This window comes from Nanorana parkeri, unplaced genomic scaffold (genome assembly GCF_000935625.1).
Source record: "Nanorana parkeri isolate BGI_ZX_2015 unplaced genomic scaffold, ASM93562v1 scaffold50, whole genome shotgun sequence".
In the NCBI taxonomy this organism is placed as follows: domain Eukaryota; kingdom Metazoa; phylum Chordata; class Amphibia; order Anura; family Dicroglossidae; genus Nanorana; species Nanorana parkeri.
Window position 1 is genome coordinate 1,325,133 of NW_017306318.1, and position 14,097 is coordinate 1,339,229.

General features: G+C 41.1%; 1 protein-coding gene across 1 annotated transcript in view; it reads left to right on the top strand.

The window, feature by feature from the left end:
• Window positions 1-14,097, top strand: part of LOC108802350 (piezo-type mechanosensitive ion channel component 2-like) — a 68,587-nt gene that overhangs the window by 22,833 nt on the left and 31,657 nt on the right. Inside the window, 10 exon segments of the mRNA XM_018574218.1 lie at window positions 1,198-1,301; window positions 2,094-2,251; window positions 3,668-3,877; window positions 4,221-4,310; window positions 5,451-5,651; window positions 8,801-9,005; window positions 10,097-10,198; window positions 11,670-11,835; window positions 13,025-13,268; window positions 13,837-13,933. Coding sequence (XP_018429720.1) covers window positions 1,198-1,301; window positions 2,094-2,251; window positions 3,668-3,877; window positions 4,221-4,310; window positions 5,451-5,651; window positions 8,801-9,005; window positions 10,097-10,198; window positions 11,670-11,835; window positions 13,025-13,268; window positions 13,837-13,933 — 1,577 coding nt within the window.

Genomic DNA, 14,097 nt, shown 5'->3' on the forward strand with positions numbered 1-14,097 from the left:
GCTGATTGACTGGGAAGCTGGCTTCCCGTCGGAAGAGAATGGAGCCAGCTTCCCGGGCAATCAAGAAGCCTTGTGGCGGGTTATGACACGCTGCCCGGCTTCCTGATTGCCCGAGAAGCCAACTCCATGCTAGCGGAAGTGCCGGTATCAGTACTCGGTATCGGCAAGTACAGAAAGATAAATAACAGTACTCGATACCTAAAGCCAATCGGCATCGAGCCGGCCAATCAGAAAGCCGGCTCCATGCTGATAGGCTGGGAAGCCGGCTTCCCATCCAATCAAGCTGGCCAAACAGAATGGAGCCAACTTCCCGGGCAATCAAGAATCCGGGTGGCGATTAAGGACACGCCGCCCGGCTTCCTAAATGTCCGGGAAGGAGGCTTCATGCTAGCGGAAGTATTGGTACTCAATAATGTCAAGTACCGAAAGATAAATCCCAGTATCTGGTATCGGTGCATCCCTACTTTTTCTGGCAACATTAGCCGTGTTCAACAAGACATATATTATGTGGACTAACCCATAGCCATGAATCAGATTTCAACTTTCATTTGGGTTTATTACGGATTGTTGGTTGCTCTGGATTACTGCACTTTCCAGATAGAAGTTCACTGTTATTTTTATTTAAGAATATTGTTTATTTAAAGGGTCATTCCGCTGAAAGCATATATTCAAACGATGAATTCCTGGCCTTTCCTTGACACTCTCAGTACCTACTGAAATGTTTCAAAACGTGATTACCTGGCCACAGAAAGTAACAGTGGTGTCTGTTTCCAGCTCCAAACATGCACCTAGGATCATCATTCTTAAAGCCGGGATCTGCACCTCTGAGATCTGCACCTACACTGGGCACAATTTTGGGGGAATGGCAGTTATCTGTTACATTTTGGATAAGTGTCAGTGACTGACTAGGCAATACAACAGCAGTATTTACCCACACGTGTTCCCATCCTAAAGCCCCCTTCCCCTGTTATGGAGTGTTACTACTCCCGCTGCATTTTCTTTATAAAGTGTAATTTAAAAAAGAAACCAGGGTTGGAAAATCAACAGTAAAAGTTGAAAGGTGGGAATGATCAGTAATCTAAAAAAAACTTGTTGATAATTTGACATTGATCCATAGCTGTAATTTCTGTTTTGGGTGGGCTGACCCTTTAATCGATGTGATCAGTTATATGTAATGTTAGTCTGCGTGTTTTGCAGGCTGGAAGTTGAGAAACAAAATAGCGCCAGTCAAAGCACACTGGAGAAGATTGACGACATTGTTGTGGATCCAGATTTGACCACAGACAGCACACAGTCTGCAGGTGATTAACATTGTCCTGTGTATGTTGTATGACAAAACCTTGTATACCGTATATACTCGAGTATAAGCCGAGATTTTCAGCCCATTTTTTTTGCTGAAAAGTGCCCCCCTTGGCTTATACTCGAGTCAGCGTCAGGTTTCTTCTTACTTACCTCGCCGAGCGTCGCGTCACTGCTGCTCCGGTGGGCGGCGCTCCGAGCGGGGTCATCTGGCAGTCTCCGGGTCCTAATTTAGGTGGCATTATATTCGAGTCAATGCTTTTTCCCAGTTTTTTGTGGTAAAATTAGGTACCTCGGCTTATATTCGGGACGGCTTATACTCGAGTATATACGGTATATAAATATTTTCTCACGTAAAAACTGGAATCTGTGATCTTTATACAGATGCGCATTTCTCTATTGTAAATCTATCGAGGCAGCCAAGGTTGTAACACAGGCTGAACTTCAAAACATGATTGCCTTTGTTGATCTCCTTTTAAATGGTGATTAGGTGGGGCTAGTAATTTTATTTTTTATTTCGGAAGGGACAAGAACACTATTTCTGGCAAGATCAACAGGTATTTTCTGTACTTGCTGAAAATATTCTTAACCTGAAAAAAATAAATCTAATGCAGCCAGTATATGTAAGGACTGGAAAGGTGAAATATGACATTTTTTGTTTTGGGGTTTACATGTGCTTTAATTCAGCAGCACTACAAGTATGTTTTGTAAGTAAAGAGAATTAATATTTTTGAAAATACCAAGAGCCATTATACAATGTGTGAGGGTGTATAACAAATGCTACTTCTTTCCAGAGACCAACCCCTGGATTCTTGTGATTGACAAGTTAATGTCCATGCTCCTGACTCTGCTGAATTTCATCCATGACGTGCAAGTCCTCCTGTGGAGGTTGCTAGAACTACACTTTCTCAAGATTGTGTCTTCCATGGTCATCTGGATCACTCTCAAAGAGGTATCCTATCATTTTTAAATTCATCATAGACCCCACTTTCAAGTGAACCTGTGTCCAGGCTATGCACATTAAAGTAACTGTAAAACCTTTAAAACAAATCCTCATTCATCTCTGTAGCTATAGGACTCGAGGAGGAATGTATCTTTTAAATTTACAACAGACGCAGTGAATTCTGAGTTTATTTTCTGCGGAGAGCAGATCTTGGCAGCCTGTTAGCCCTTTAATGTAAAGAAATAGCAGATGTTTCTAAGCGGTCAAAAATGGACTGAAACGGGACTTTAGAGTCTTTAATTGATCTTTGTGGATCTTTAAAGCCTTATTCCAGGAAAAAAACCTGTTTTAGATATTTTCTGTGTAAAAATAAATCGCTCCTAATTATGAGTGTCACACTCCACGTTTTTGTTTTTTTACAGAATACAAGGCATTCTGTGATTGGACAAGGGGAGTGGCAGATGAGCATAATGATCTTCCATCATCCAGTCACAGAACACCTTATATTGTGTGAAAAGAATTCAAAATGTGAATGGACAAGATGAAGTCTGAGCCACCCACTATCCTTCATTGTGTGTGAGAGATGAAACTGAGTTTCAGATCCGGAAATTTGATGCTTACACTAGTGACAGGATGCATGAAACTAAGGGGTCTATTCACAAAGCTGCCGAAGGATCTGCTTTCCGTAGCTTCGGCCGATCCTTCGGCTAGCTTTGGCACCAGGACCCCTTCGGTTCAGGAGAACCGAGGGGGTGCTGTACGGCTATTCACAATAGCCCGTACAGCTCCCGATCACGGCCGAGCGGCTCAGTCGAGCGCTGAGCCGTAACGTATTCATAGCAGCATCCCCACACCTGGGACACCCATCAGTTTTTATTTATTTTTACAAAGCAACTATATAAAAATAGTTTTTCCCCTTGCATTCCACTTTGGTAACAAATTGCTTCACATTAAGAGCAGCTGGAGAGGTCAGAGCTAGCTGGTTTCAAAGCTCTTTTAGGGCTTGTTAAGAATATCAATAACTTCATGTTCACAGTCTGGGCACAGGTGCACCATAACTTTTTCACTGCCGCCCTTTACAGAATCACATATCTATATCTAATCAGTAAAGTTACATGCTTCACTTTCAGTTAGAAATAAGATATCCCTTCAGCAGGGTGGGAATGAATGCGAATTGCCTGATTTTGGAACGCAGCTATTCCCTGTTACAGGTTGCTCAACATTTGCCAAGCTCTTAACTGGAACTGCAGGCCCCACCAACAGCTGAATGTTCAGGGTCAGAATGGGACAGCCCCTGCTAATTGGAAGCATTGTTTAAAGATGTTTTAATGTTGAGAATAAAGAACCCCATTCAGTGCTATGTTTTAATAAAGTCTAAAATGACAAAGTGCACATGTATTAGACCTTGCTGTATTGTGTTTTCAGGTGTCTCTGATGAATTGTCTTTTCTACATGCCATGGGTATTTGCACTTCCATATTCACATCTCCGCCCATATGCTTCCAACATCTCTACCATATGGTCCTGTGTCATGGTCATCTGCAAGATGATGTATCAGTTGAAGTTTGTTAAACCGCTTGAGTACTCCTCCAACTGCACAGAGGTCAGTAGATACAATACTGTTGCCATTGACTGAGTTGAAGCTCAGAGGTTTATAATTGTGATTGGTTGTGGGAAGGGAATCAAACACTGGGTCAGACGTATGCCCAGCCTGTTTAGAAGGGACTGTCCAGGGATAATGCATAAACATAAAAGGGTTTTTCAAGCCTTTTGAAATACACTAGAAAGATCACTGTAGGGCTTTTTTAATTGCCAGCAATGTATATATCCCAAGTTCAAATTCTGGCAGCACCTACAACATCTAAATTCTTAGTTCTATGCCTTTTTATATTTCCTTACACGGTGTGATCATTGTTCCCTTGCAGGGCTTATACCACAACGGAAGTCTCTACAGTCCAATCTCAGACGAGCTCTTACAGAAATCTGTGTTATATGTGGCACCCGTGGACCCTGCTTTGTGGTGTGGCGGTCTGCGAAAATGTGCAGACGGTGTTTTGCCCTGCATCCAGGTATGATACTGTAATTATATTTAATTTAGATCTTAAGCCTTCCTCCTCTGCAACCTTTTGTTTATACGTTTGTGAAGAGAAAACTCTAACTTTAGAGCCATTGTAGAGGTGATGTTATCCATGGGGCAGGGTGATGATATCAAAAGATTGTGGCTTGTCATCCTCTTAGATGAGTTGGTCTTTGTATACATTTCCTGTTCCCTGTTTCCACATGCACACAATTTAACCTCCAATTTACCCCCTCTGAAGCAATTTGCTTCAGAGCTGGGTTCAGGAACAGCTGCACCCCTAACACGTGTTGCTGTTCCTTTACAGGGGCTCATTTATAAATGTATCTAAAGGACACCTAAATCTGTCTGTTTTGTCTGTTGAAGCCAGTTAGGTTTCCATTGTAGAGAAACGAGGAATGAATGGAACAAATCAGACAGTTCTTTCCCCAGACCTTTCATAAATAAGGCCAGATGTGCATCACTTATATATACCATATTTTACTTAGACATGGCATCTCAGAGTTTGTTAGATCACATATTATTCCACTTTTGATATGAACCAGTGGCATCACCAATGAAGAATAAAACTCTGACTTCCTAATTTCTTAGTAAATTGATATTCAGGCCGTAGGGTTTTCTTCCCTGAAAAGAGGAGACAGGTGAACTTTGAGTGGAACTGAACTCTAGTGAATATTTGTTATGTTATACGGAACATCTCTAAATGTTAATGGTACTTAAGCAGTAACCAGAAAATGTACACCTTTGTCTAAAATTCCTCCTGAAAAACAGGAGTGCACCTCCTGGCATGTGAGTGTACCTAGGCACTCCTGCTACAGCCTCAGAACTGTTTATCTGCAGTATGAGATCTAAGACAATGATGCCTCTGATTGCTTTATCAGGACATTTGGAGTGAGATTTAGAGATGTCACTACTGCTGATGTCTTGCTGGAGGCTCTAACATGAGGAAGCAAAGCATTGCCTCTGCCATGATATAGGGGAAAGATCAGCTGCAGGGAGTCAATACTGGTGACTAATACTTTATCATGCTTTTTTTTTTTTTCTTTTTTGAGGCTTCAAAGCTCAGTTCTTCTTTAAATGCATCTTACCGGTACAGTATGAGATGTTTATCATTGATCATTTCCACTTGTAGAACCATCTTATTGTTCTGGCTCTGATGGCTATTGAGGCAACAGTGTACCGGCACCAACTTTATTACCGAGTACACAACAAGCTCATCACTCCCATTACTGGGAGCATCTTTGACAATATCACACGGAAGAATCTAGACGATGGAGTTATCAACTGCATGAAGTACTTTATCAATTACTTTTTTTACAAGTTTGGACTGGAGGTGAGGGTCTGAATAATCTTACTTATAAAATTCTAAACAGAGTGTTAATTTTCAGAATACTACTCAATCCAGTATTAAATAAAACTGCATACTAAAGTAGTATTTATTTAATTTTGTCAGGGAATCACAAAATACAACCAATTAACATGTTTGTCTCCCTGTATTATTTATTACAATGAAGCCAATAGGCAGCACTTTGCCTGATACCCTAAAACAATTTCAATTAGTGCTACGTTAGTGTTAACATTATGACGGCAAAGCCTACAGCAGAATAGTAAGCTTCTTTTGCATTATGGGAGTAGTGCTGTTTTTCCTGTCCTGATCAGTTATGAGGAGTGGCTACATACAGGAAAACAAATTCACATCACTGCATATGTTTTTGTTAGCTACAGGCATGTGGACATTTGTAGGTTTATTATTACAGAAATAGTTGTACTTCTTAAAAAGGCTTCAATTGGGTTTTGTGTCTTTTATTTATATTCAAATAGTGCTTTAAAGGTACCTGTCATGACGATGCAGCAATGTGAACAATCAGTCTTTATTATAACTGCACACTTACTTATGAAAAATTGATATTTCTTCACATATTTAGGTTACTTTGTCTAAGCCTGACACTTTTTTCCCCATCGTTTATTGAGGGACACATCTCTGAAGAATTCTGAGAGGTAGGGTTGTACTGCTGCCTTCAGGAGAATTGGACACTAGGCAAAAAATTAAAAGCCTGCCACTTTTAGATCATAACCCCTCCCGCCTCACACCTGTTTCCCTTAGTGGTTTACGGTTACAAAACAAAATTTTAACTTATCCGTCCTCCGGGATTCTTTGCCTTTCATCTGCCTATGTCGCTGCAGCATTGGGTGGACCTTTCGGCGCTCCAGGGATGGTTAGATCAGGAAGTTATTGTTCTAGTTGCCTAACAGAAAGTTTTCTGGGTTTTTACTCAAACCTGTTTACTGTTCCAAGTTTCAAAGGGAGTTTTGTTCCATACTCGATTTTAAAATCTCTCAATGCTTATGATCAAACTCAAAAGGTTGAGTGGAATCTGTTCATTCAGCTATTGGCTTCCCTCATCTAGGAGATTTCTTGGTTTCCATTGACATCTAGAATGCATGTTTCCACATTCCTATCTTTCTGAATCATCAAAGTTTATCCTCCCTGTACCGTAGGCGAATTCCATTATCACTTTGTGGCCCTTCCCTCTGTTCTGGCCTTGACTCCAAGGGTTTTCACCAAGGTTCTTGCTACTATTCTGTTTGGGGGGTTTTTTCACCAAAAAGGACATTCTGATTTTTTGATATTTTAGACAATTTTTTGCTTTGCAAATGGTCTTCTCTGACTTTTTGGAAACCAATGTGGAACCTTACAGGACTTTGAAACAATTCCAAACATCATGGAATCGCCCCTGATTCCTCCTCGTCACCAGCGACAACTCGACCAAATTGCAAAGTCAAATTTGCCTGCCTCGTACTCATCCGCTGTCCTTCATGCGATCATGCATGAGAGTTCTGGGTGTAATTGTGTCCACCTTCGAAGCAGTTCTGTTTGATCAGTTTCACTCCAGGATTCTTCTGTGAAATATTCTCACATCATGGTACAAGTTCAGTCTCTCTCTGGACAGGATGATCAGGTGGAGTTCCTGAACCAGAGTGTCTCTGTCCTGGTGGATAATTTTTCCCGCCTTGACAGAAGAGAAATACTTTCTTCCTTGTGATTAAAATGTTGTAACAATGGATGCCAGTCTCTTGGGTTGGGGAAGGTTTCTGGATCACAGGGTTGCTGGTTTTAGGAGAAAGCTCCCTATCAACATCTTGGAGTTGCAGGCAATTTGCCTAATGTTATTGTCTCATTGGACCCCCTTTCTCTCAGGTCTCGGTTTGAATGCAATCGGACAATGCCATGGCTGTGATCTAAATCAATCATCAGGGGGGCTCATAGTTTTAAAAAGTTCATGTGTCTGCCTCCTCTGAAGCTGGTTTTGGCAGAAAAGGTCTTCAGGCGGCTGTTCTAGTATTTTTTTGACAGTTCTTTTTTGTTGAGCTTTTTCTTCTAGTTGTTATGGTGCCCGACCCTCTGCTTGGACTGCTTTTGAATATTCCTGTATCTCAGAATTCTTCAGATATGTGTCCCTCAGTGGACGCTATAGAAAATAGGATATTATTCTTACTGCAAAATCCTTTGCTCGGCGTCTGGTGGTAGACCATAATTTCAATAAAAATTAGTAAACTAAATGTGAGATTGTAGTCCATAATGGGAGTGAGCTTGGAGCGGTGACTACTTTACAACACAGACAGGGACCATGGGGAACAAAAGTAGCCAACCTCCAGAAGAAAGGACACAGTGTCAGCACCAATTCAGAGCTGATTTGAAGGATCTACAGCCGAGTGATACACAAATAAGATACATTTTTGTTAATAGGTAAAGCGGTCCTTTACACTCAAAAATCAAATTCTACCAATGCATCCCTCTATGTATGATGATTAATAATAACATAGACATTTCAGGTGTAAAATGCTGTGATTTTGAAATACTTACACTTGCAGAGCATTCACTTCCTGCTTTGAAAGGGCAAAATGACTTCAGTTTGCCAAAGCAATGCACACAGGGATTGCCATGTCATTAGCAGAGCATTGCTGGGAAATCTCATCAGTAATCTCATGAGACATCAGGGAAAGGCATTTTCCTCCCCTGAGATGATGTGCATGGTCACATGTTGTAGTCACATGTGCCAGAAATCCAGTTAGTGGAAGGAGAGCTAGTAATCTGTCCTTAGTAAACATGGCCGCTGTCAGAAGAATGGGAAAGAAAAGAAAAATAAGATATGCAAAGATGACAAAGCCGGCAATTATCTAGAAGTATGTGTTTGTACATTGTCATTACTAAACATTTCTAAAGGTGTGTTTGTTGTTATTCTAAAGATATGGGTAAAGGTCCGCTTAAAGGCACTTGAATGTATGTTTAACTCCTGAGTTTAAAGTTGCCTTAAATCCTAGAGGGGCACAGATTTGGCTAATAAAGGTAATAGCATCTTACAGTGTCTGACCTTTTGCTGGACTTTTAAAAAAGTATGTTGATGCATAGGTTTACTTCAGTGTGATTTGGATGTATGCAGACAAGTATAGAACATACTAGGTACAGTTTCAATCTTTCAGGTTTGTTTTGTGATCTCGGTAAATGTGATTGGACAACGGATGGATTTCTATGCTGCTATGCATGCTGGTTGGTTGCTCTATCTACTTTACCTGCGTCGACGAAAAACCATAGCGGAGGTCTGGCCAAGATACTGCTGCTTCACTGCCAGCATAATGACTCTGCAATACATTATTTGTATTGGTATTCCTCCAGCATTCTGCACAGGTAATATTAATGGGTATAATTTGTTTTCTTCACATGTTCTTGTGTATAAATTATAAAAATAATTATTTTTAAAGTCCTACTCTTGTGCCAGTTTTGGGTAATATTTAAATGCTTCAGCACAAAGACTCCTTCCAATGGTTTTTGTCAATTTTCAGTTCTAGTAGAATGTAAAGTGCAAGAATATAAATTTGATGTGACTTGCATACCCTATAAGTAGGACTCTTAATTTCTTGCCAATTTCGTTCTTGTGAAATATCCAAGTGCTGTAAAAAGCTTCTCTCCATATTATATTTTCTTGAGGCATTTTGCATATGTTGCAGAAAAATGTTGTTACAGGTGTGGTATATTGTTGCAGTTTGTATGTTCAAATTTAGGATAACTAGGGCTGCAACAACTAATCGATTAATCGGACAACTAATTGATTATGAGAAGAATCGTTAGCTGCAGCCCTAAGGATAACGTGGTAATAAGTGCACTTTCCTTGGAGCATGATGTTGTTGCACATTTCCTGTGAATGTGTGTGTGTGTAATAAAGTAATCAACATCTTTTTAATATGCACAATGATAGTAATTTTTTCTTTCAGTTTGGTCACTGACACAGAGACTGTTTTTCCACATTAGTGCCATGTACAATCACATTGCCATACACTTGTGTGGTGCAATATTACCAGGAACCCATATTTTTGATGATGTATCACTTTCTTTCACTGTGGTCTGTGCACTATCCCCGTATGTTCAGTGGTGAACTTTGAGAGTTATTTGTGATTTTCAGTAAGAAACAATGCTAATTATTTTTATTGGTTCTCTATAGAGTTCTTCATGCTCTCGGGCCAGGTAGCTTTTGTCATATTAGCCTTTCATTGCTAGTAGACTAATTTACAGAAATTGCAGATAGAAAGTTTGTGGTATACAGTCATCCTAGCTGGATCCGATCTTTCACAAAGGCCTGAGTCTTCTTTCCACCCTAAAGTCTAGTCATTATAGAAATGTATTAGATCTCATTCTGTGATGGGATTGGGGGTGTTAGGTCATACCTCTTGTTGTGGTGTTATTGCTAACTCTAAAAACTGCTGGCTACTTATCTCACACAGATTATCCATGGCGTTCATTGCCAGTGAAGCCCAGCTCCAACCTCATCAAGTGGCTGTACCTTCCTGATTTTGCCAAGGCTCCAGATCCAAAATTCCTGCTTTGTACGTAATTCACACTTGTCATCGATTTTAATAAATATTTGTGAAAAAATGTGTATGAGTTACCAGAAACTAACAGATCATTGAATTCCAAACTTTTTCCAAAGTATGTTTGAAATAAAAAGAAAGAAAACAAATACTGTGTGCAACATAGAAAACTTAAGCATTTTTTATGTATAAGAGATATGTTTTACCTTTTTAATGGTACCTTTTATCCTTTATGGTTAGACCAGACAAAGCTGATTTTATTCAATTTTTGGTGGGTGTGGAAAGTGTAGATGCACCCTCTGTTGTTTTTTTTATTATTGTGGTGAGAGCTATGTACTTCTACACCCAGGTAATTTTCCATTAATAACCAATGGAAGTAGTCACTTCTACACTGATCATGATTGTAAGCGAGCAACACAATTTTCTCTAGGGATGCACCGATACTAGTATCGGTGCCGAGTATTTGGGCGAGTACTCGTACTCGCCCAAATGCTCCGATGCCTAGACCGATACTTTTGGTATCAGGAAGCTGGGCAGTGCGTCATTACACACTGCCCGGCTTCCTTAGTGGTTGTGAAGCTGGCTCCATGCTCCCTTGTCACTTATGACGAGGGAGCATGGAGCCAGCTTCCCGGCCACTTGGGAAGCCAGGCAGCGTATAATGACGCGCTGCCCGGCTTTCTGATTGGTTAGGAAGCTGGCCAATCAGGAAGCCGGGCGCCGTGTAATGACGAGGGAGCATGGAGTCGGTTTCCTGGCCAATCAGGAAGTAGGGCGCCGCGTTATTCCTGATTGGACAGAAAACTGGCTTCATGCTTTCTTGCCACCTAGTGACGAGAAGCATGGGGACAGCTTCCCGGCTAATCGGGAAGCCAGGTGGCGAGTCTTTACACTCTGCCTGGCTTCCTGAGTGGGACTTCCGGTACTTAGTATTCGGTATAGGAGAGTACCGGAAAAAAAATATCTGTACTCGATACTGAAATATCGGTATCAGTGCATCACTAATTTTCTAATTTCAAGATTATTACTGAAATTACTTTTCTGTATAGAATATGGGGTGGTAAAAAAAATATTGTGTCCTCAAATACACAAGGTAAGCCACATTCTTTCTTTTATTTAAAACTTCCTACAACCGTCTCAAATACTATGTAACTATGTAACTTACTGATCATGCTAATTTACCATGCTGTAAGTGTAATCATTTTTAGCAGTGGTTCCTTGAGACCTGAAAATTATTGTAAGGTAAAAAGGTTGGGAAAGACTGCCTTAGCCTGAAGGATTACAGTAAGGAGAATGTTGGAGAAGTGATTCTAAATAGTGGTGAAGATATCTGGCCACTGGAGGTGTATAACAAACGTGTGTCATTTAGCTGCTCTCATATATATGCACAGGTGACATCTCCATCTCCGTTGGATTAAAACTTTCATGTTACACAGATCACGTTATAGTGTGAGTATCTTATTAACTTGCACCTTATTTTGTACAGATGATGCCATGCTACTGCTCTTTGCCTCCCTGCAGTGCCAGGTGTTTGAGGATGAGAACCTGGCTTCTGTCCGTATGTTGGCTGGGGACAACATTGAGATCAGTAAGGATTTGGATCCAGGAGACTTGTCCCAGTACAGCCCTGTTCCTAATTTTTTACACTGCAGGTAAGCCTGACAAGCCTCAAAATGGGCATAGTGGGCATGTATATGAGTAAGAATAACAATCAGGATTATAACTGCCTCTCTTTAGTAATGCTGGTCCCCACTCTGCTAAGAGGTGGATGAAAAAAGTGTTCCCCCTGTTGCTGCCAGCAAAGTTGTTGCGAAAGAGTCTCCTTGGTGACAGTGGTGCACTTCAATGCTATTACCCACCTCAAAGCAGACATTTTTAAAAATCTCCTATTCTCTAGAACAGGGGTGCCCACAATTTTTTGTGTTAAGATCTACTTTTCAAATGATGAGCTACATGAGATCTACCAATGAAAAAAACCTCCCTCGCTCTCTCTCTCTCCTGGCTGTCTCTCCTTGCTCTCTCTCTCTTAGCTGTCTCTCCTTGCTCATCCTCCTGGCTCTCTTGCCTCTCTCTTCTGGCTGTCTTTCCTCACTCTCTATCCTGGCTGTCATTCCTCGTTTTCTCTCCTGGCTGTCTCTCCTCTCTCTCTTTCCTGGCTGCCTCACTCTCTATCCTGGCTGTCATTCCTCGTTTTCTCTCCTGGCTGTCTCTCCTCTCTCTCTTTCCTGGCTGTCTTTCCTCACTCTCTCTCCTGGCTGTCATTCCTCGTTTTCTCTCCTGGCTGTCTCTCCTCTCTCTCTTTCCTGCTGTCTCTCCTCTCTCTCTTTCCTGGCTGTCTTTCCTTGCTCCCTCCCCTGGCTGTCTCTCCTCTCTCTCCTTGCTCTCTCTCCTGGCTGTCTCTCCCCGCTCTCTCTCCTGGCTCACCTTGCTGTATTTTGCAAACAGTGTAGTGCAACAGGCTGTGTAAACTAATATTCTTTGATGTATTACATAGCACTTCAACCACCAGTATCCACCAGAAAGGTGTCATGGAGCTTGGCTCAGCAGACTCAGGCTAATAGGTAATCATGTGTGCACAGCTAAATAAATATACCAAAATGGAATAAAGAGGCCGCCATTCACACCCTTCGTGATCTACTAGGATCAGCTTTGAGGGCTACTGGTAGATCACGATCTACCTAATGGGCACCCCTGCTCCAGAACATTGGAGATGGCAAGATATGCACACCAGGCACAAAATCTAACCCCTGGAGTTTTCACTCCCAACAGATTTGCTTGCTTGTTCACATACTCTTGTTTTGTTGCTTGCACCGTCACATACTCTTGCTCTGTTGCACCCAGGTCTTACCTAGATATGGCTAAAGTGGTTGTGTTCAGCTTCCACTTCTGGTTCGTGCTGTGCTTAATCTTCATCACCGGAACAACCCGTATAAACATCCTATGTATGGGATACCTGATGGCCTGTTTCCACTTCATGTTGTTTGGGGGCAGCCTTCTGCTGAAGCCAGTCCGCCATATGCTAAAGCTGTGGAACTATCTTATTGTCTACACAGCCTTCGTCATCACCATGAAGAACCTGCTTTCAGTACGTGTGCTCAATGTTTTTTCACGGTGTGGCCTATATGTAGATAACCATCTCTTTACAAAAACATGAATGTGTTGTCTGTATCTGGGATTGATTTGCTGTCATTTACTTTTATGATTTGCAAGAATTAAACTTTTACTTTAACATTTTTGTTGGTTTAAGCTAAATGGTGTGGCTTACTGTTTTGGCAATTAAAACCCTAAAAGGGTCACTTAGCTGTTAATTAGGTACATGTTAGCATGTCAGGCACAAGTCTGTCTTAGAGGTCTAGAGGAAATTACCAACTCTTTTTAATAAGAGTACAAACAGGGAACAGGATATTCAAAGTGAAGTAACCTGAAGCAACCAGTGATTGGTGGGTTAATATTGGTTGCATGTATTTATTTTAATAATGGCAGATATTTTTATGATAAGCAGAAATACAGGACTTTTATGGTGTAGTTACTAGTATAACAAGTTATATAGGAAGGTTCTTTCCCTGGAAGTCAGGGGGAAAGCTAAAATCCTTGTTCTCCACTTGTGGCACTTTTCATTCACTGATGCAAAAAATAAAATCTTCCTTTTCTAGATTGGTGCCTGTGCCTACCTGGACAAACTGATGAAGAATAACTGCTGGCTCATCCAGACGTTTAGCATGTTCTGCACCATCAAAGGATACGACTTAAGTAGGTTTTCTGATGTTTCAAAATGTTACTGATCCATCCACACAAAAAAGTTAGTTGATGTACAGGCAGAGTGTGACGAGTTTGGTTACCGTCAGATTTTAAGGCTCTGTGATGTCTCCTTGGCATAGGTCTCTAGCTCTGTGGTTGCCCATTAGAGTGTTTTG